Genomic DNA, 5,928 nt, shown 5'->3' with positions numbered 1-5,928 from the left:
GCCAGAGTTGACATGGGCTATCATTCAAACAACGAGATGCCTCCCTGGCCACCAGTGCATAATTCAAAACTATGTTTGCATATAATTACAAATTCTAAAAAACTATGCAGGTATTTTGTACATTATTTATTTGTTTATTAAATTATATTCTTAGCACAAAAAAATATTGCTATTTAATAGTCATAATGAATTTATTACACCATGTAGGATTCTATATGGAACCATTTTGAGGGTTCCATATATGATGCATACATTGAACCATTTTTTTAACCCTTTTGACTGGTACTGTATATATATATATATATATACCAGTCAAGTTTGTACACACCTACTCATTCAAGGGTTTTCTTTATTTTACTTTTCTTTTTACATTGTAGAATAATAGTGAGGACATCAAAACTATGGAATAATCTAGTAGCCCAACAAGGGTTAGACAAATCAAAATGTATAGTCCAATGGTGTAAAAATGTATTTTTTTACAAAACTGAAAAAATGGAATAAAGTACCGGTTTGATTCAGATAAAAGCGAGTCGCCGTTGCGTGCACTTGCTCTGAATGTGTAGCTCTCCAAAGTACGCTTCCATATGACCCACCACTTCCGACGATAAGCCTACCCAGCTCGCAGCCCGAGTCACGTGCCCCCCTCCCTTGTCTCTGTGGAGCAGAAGCTACTACACAAATCAAACTCAACCACAAATCAAACTCAACCAGCACCCAGTGGAGATCGGAGAGATGGAGACGCGTAGAGCGAGAGAAAAAGCACTTTGCTGTCCGGAACGAGAGACGCTGAAAAAAAAGATGATCCGTTAAAGAAAAGACTGCGTCATGGCTCATATCCTATCGACGGAGAAGGATTTTAGTTCACCCAACGGGAACAGAGATGCGAACCTCGTTGCTTATTAACGGGCGGTTCCGTGATCCAAACTGTACAACTCCGCCCGTGAACGGGGAACGGGACGCAGCGCCTGTGCTAGGCATCGCACTCTGGCTAGGTGTGGTTTCACAACACTTGGATTAGCCTACCTAGTTCTTATTCCACACACTCGTTCATAATTGAAGCTGAAGCCGTCGGGGATGTGCTAGTCATCTCGTCGCAACAAAGGGAAGGGCGGCTTTCAGTAACCATGAGGGCTGTATCGGCGAATTTACTTGCACTTCTCTTTCTCTGCACTTGTGCCAGTGTATTCTACGTCTGGAGCAGATTGGAGAGATACAACACAGGACTACAGTTAACGAGTAGGGGGTCCGCTCACATTGGGCCATCCCCGGACCTCTCTGCTAAAACTTTCCGGGCTTTGCTCGCCGTTCCAGTAGCACAGAGACTGCATTTGGGGGGCATACTGGATGGCCACAATCTCACTGGTGTTGCGGATCAAACTGGCTCTTTAGGAATCAGAGATTACCATATGAATGTAGATAACAAGGGGTCAGCACAGAGGGGGGTCCCGGACAAATTGGGCTCTCCGGTTGAGGGAATTTTTTGGAGTGAATGGCTTGAGGATAAGTTTCCCGTCAGCTTCAGTGAGGAACATGCCCGGGCATGGAGAGGGAGAGCCCGGGGACATCGGATTGTCAGACTGGAGCCGGGCTGTGGGAGAATATCCAATCAACTGGCCACTTTTTCGGACCGATCCAAAGCATGCGTGCGTTATGGAATAAACGCGGACCAGGTGCAGGGGGAAACTTTGACTTATTACCTGGCTAGTTTGCTGGGTATTACAAATCTGCCGCCTCTCATCCTCGCCCAGTTGAACGTTGACAGTGAACAATGGGCTTCTGTGAGAAGAAGAATAGGAGGTTTACAGTGGAGTGAGCGGGCGGTGGTCTCGCTCACCCAGTGGGTCGCCAACCTGACAGGGGTAATCACACCTGCGCCGCTGCGCCAAGAGAGCAAGGGGCTGCGTCCTCTACGAGAGGAGCTGGGGAACAAGACGACGGCGGAGCTGCTCGAGCTAATGCAGTGGACGGACCTGATAATATTGGACTACCTGTCTGCTAACTTCGACAGGCTCGTTAGCAACCTCTTTAGCCTGCAGTGGGACTCGCGCGTGATGGAGAGGGAGACCAACAACCTGCTCAGAACACCCCGTGGCGACCTGGTTTTCATCGACAACGAGGCAGGGCTTGTGCACGGTTACCGTGTACTGGATATGTGGGAGAAGTACCACAGCACCGTCTTGGACTCGGTGTGTGTGTTCAGAAAGAGGACAGTACAGCGTGTTATAGAACTGCACCGGCGCAGGGACACCAGGACTCGGCTGCTCGAGCTGTACAGAGACAGCGAACCATTGTCTCCGGAATTAGGGTTTCTCTCTGATGAACATGCGGGAGTACTACAGAGTCGAATAAGCAGATTATACAAACACATATCGCATTGCAAGGTGAAGTACCACCAGCTGGGCGTTTAGTTTTGATTCCTCTCATTTAGAGGTTCTGTATCTGGCATCTACTCCACAGAATGACGTGTGTTGCAAATCAGTAACCACACACCTGTACTAGATTAATGCGCGTCAATTGAAACCGTTTTTTAATATATTGATGAACTACCTCTTGTGAAAACAACGTTTTGCCTACTTTATATGTCTGCATAAATAGTCACATTGACGTTGATTTTTGGCTTCGTGCAGGATGGGTCATAATTTATTTTCAGCCAGCCTCAAAACATAGCTGCAGGAATAATGTGATATGAGCCAATGCATCTTTGTAGCTGTTTAGGAGCCAATGCATCTTTGTAGCTATTTAGGTTTATTGGTCAGCCTTCAACCTCAGGAGTTTGATAGGCTACACAGCTGTGTTTATTAATAGGAATAAACTATTGTGGTGTAAGGGGGGATAATGAATAATCATCTGTATTCACAAGGTGCATTGTGTTCAATAATCTCCATAGGAAACTGGATTGCTTGATAATGAGAACCAGGCCTTAATAGGTTACTCCTAAAAAGTTTTGTATTTGTTGCCACAAAAATGTATAATGTAGACTTTGTCACCTGTCTCACTCCTTTTATAGAAGCTCTAGCCTACTGTACAATCAATTGTCATTGCAAACACGTTCATGTATTTGGTTGTCTTGTGATTGTATCTTCTGCCTTAATGTCAGTGGTGTAGTGGGGGATATATGCAGGTAGCAGATATATGCCATTTACCCACTTTTTCCCCGTGGGCATTGCGTATACTCACTACTTAATCCCCACTGATGCGTAACAAAGTAGTATAGTGAAGGTATATGCCATATAAATTATGTAGTACATTTACATTACATTTAAGTCATTTAGCAGACGCTCTTATCCAGAGCGACTTACAAATTAGTACAATAGATACTTTATTCACAAAGTAGCCTACACAATCGTAATAAAGCATGTGAAATATATGCACATGCGCGCCGCACACATAGCTACACTGAATATAAACGCAACATGTAAAGTGTTGGTCCCATGTTTCATGAGCTGAAATAAAAGATCCCAGAAATGTTCCATACGCATAACATTTTTTGTGCACAAATTTGTTTACATCCCTGTTTGTGAACATTTCTCCTTTTGCCAAGATAATCCATCCACCTGACAGGTGTGGCATATCAAGAAGCTGATTAAACAGCATGATCATTACACATGGCAACATTAAAAAGCGACTCTAAAATGTGCACAACACAATTCCACAGATGTCTCAAGTTTTGAGGGAGCGTGAAATTGGCATGCTGACTGCAGGAATGTCCACCAGAACTGTTGCCAGAGAATTCAATGTTAATTTCTCTACCGTAAGCCACTTCTAACATCATTTTAGGGAATTTGGCAGTGGATCGAACCGGCCTCACAACCGCAGACCACATGTAAGGCGTCGTGTGGACTAGCAGTTTGCTGATGTCAATGTTGTGAACCTACTGCCCCATGGTGGTGGTGGGGTTATGGTATGGGCAGGCTACAGACAACGAACACAATTACATTTTATTGATGGCAATCTGCATACCATTACGAGGTCCTGAGGCCCATTTTTTTTAAGGTATCTGTGACCAAAAGATGCATATCTGTATTCCCAGACGTGAAATCCGTAGATTAGGGCCTAATACATTTATTTCAGTTGACTGATTTCCTCAATTGAACAGTAACTTGGTAAAAATCTCTTAAATTGTTTCATGTTGCGTTTATATTTTTGTTCGGTATAGTTTCAGCGGAATATCAGACAGTCAAAGTGTGCAGCTCTCATGATTGTCGCAGGGAGAGGTTCATAGAATTGAACGGAATCGGTAGTCAGTAGGGTTGGCAGATATTTAAACTTATTGAAAAAGTCTTTGTTGAATCTTTGCGATTCATAATTTAGTGCTAATTTGAATGAACATTTTTAAGGCTTTCCCCCCGAAACTTCCCAATTAAATGTTGACTGCAACAACAAAAAAACTCCTAAAAATATTTTGACTGATTTTACACAGGCCTCAAAAATGGTCTCCTGGTGTGGTTTAAAGATGCACTATGCAGAAACCACTCTGCCATTTCTTGGTTGCTAAAATTCTAATAGTTCCCTAATTTCGGTTTATGTGACAAAACAAGCAAGTATAGTGTAAATAATCAGCGTACCATCTAAACCTAAGAAATATATTTTCCATAGCCAAACATTTTCATCTGTTTGAACCTGGGGTACAAAACCAAAAGTAAAAGATGCAAAAAGACAACATAAGAACAGGATGCATAGATATAGCGCACAAAGAACAGATCTACCGCCTCTTAGACTTGCTTTCAATGAGAATGCCAGATCTATAACTCACCTTTCTATGTGAATTTGGTTGGGTCGTCCAAAAAGTTACATATTACAGCTTTAAGCATTGTTGTGGACTTAGAACATCCAATTTTTGTAGTTTTTCTATTAAAAAAGTTAGATTTTGAGAGTGAGAACCTGAAAAAACTAGGGAAACCTAGCATTGTTCACACAAGGCGCCTTTCCTTCATTGGGCAGGCCGTTTTGAAATATATTTTTGCAAAATTAGAGGTATATCCACTTTTCCAAGAACCACTACACCACTGCTTAATGTCATGACCCAGTCATATTTGTTGTACATGCTGCACTGTGAATACTGTATATGTTACCCTGTTTTTGACATTCACAATTGCAATCCCCTTTCATCAATTCAATGTGCATTGTAACATTCCAATCTTCCTGTATTATTTGCTAAGTATATTGTAATTTAAGTTGTCAAGACCACATGTTTGGTATTCAACCCTTCTTTAGCGGAGTACAATGGCAGGTCCAATATTTGCCTGTTCTGTGTGTTCAGTCCTCAGGTTTTCATATAAAGGGCTTTGTCCCATCCTTGTCCACTACAGTGTACCCATTGTGCTGTTGAAATGCAGTGCCCTCAGAGCCTGTTACCCTGGGACTCAGAGTTTTTCTCTCTCTCTCTCTCTCTCTCTCTCTCTCTCTCTCGCTCTCTCTCATATATGGCTATTCGGACACAGCCACTGTCTGAGACAATTACAGGGCTCAGCTCTCTCCTGTCTACTGAGAACATTCTCACATTAACCAAACACAAGAGAGGGTAAAGTAGGGACCATTTCCTGTGGAAAGATACATTTGTTGCTTGCGTTTACACTCCACATAACTCTCACACTTCTACAAAAACTGTTAAAGAAAGGGAAACATGTCATTTGAACACTGTAGGTCCCATTAGCGGGAGAGGGAGGGATTGAAGAGATAGGGTCTCTGTCACTCCCTCTAATTCTCTCTATATCAGGCAGGGCCTAAATCAAATCTCTAACCCCCTGCCCCATATCCAAGCTCTTCTTAAAGGCACAATCTGGGACATTTCATGGTTACGTTACAGCCTTTTTCTAAAAAATTTTTTTTTATCCTCATCAATCTACACACGATACCCCATAACGACATTGCGAAAACATTTTTTAGACATTTTAGCAGTGAGGCTGTAACGTAACAAATTGTGGAAAA

General features: G+C 42.5%; 1 protein-coding gene across 1 annotated transcript; it reads left to right on the top strand.

Moving 5' to 3' along the window:
* Nucleotides 1–685: 685 nt before the first annotated feature.
* Nucleotides 686–5,306, top strand: LOC115108951 (four-jointed box protein 1-like). Its single transcript, XM_029633502.2, has one exon. It carries the CDS (start codon nucleotides 1,125–1,127, stop codon nucleotides 2,406–2,408), a length of 1,284 nt encoding a protein of 427 aa, XP_029489362.2. The 5' UTR covers nucleotides 686–1,124; the 3' UTR covers nucleotides 2,409–5,306.
* The last annotated feature ends 622 nt before the right edge of the window (nucleotides 5,307–5,928 follow it).

This window comes from Oncorhynchus nerka, linkage group LG25 (genome assembly GCF_034236695.1).
Source record: "Oncorhynchus nerka isolate Pitt River linkage group LG25, Oner_Uvic_2.0, whole genome shotgun sequence".
NCBI lineage: Eukaryota > Metazoa > Chordata > Actinopteri > Salmoniformes > Salmonidae > Oncorhynchus > Oncorhynchus nerka.
Note: the sequence above shows the minus strand (reverse complement) of the source record. Positions and strands in the feature narration are given on the sequence as shown.

What these genes read in the sequence shown, in the direction of transcription:
- LOC115108951 (XM_029633502.2), top strand. Translation starts at nt 1,125, where the DNA reads ATGAGGGCTGTATCGGCGAATTTACTTGCACTTCTCTTTCTCTGCACT.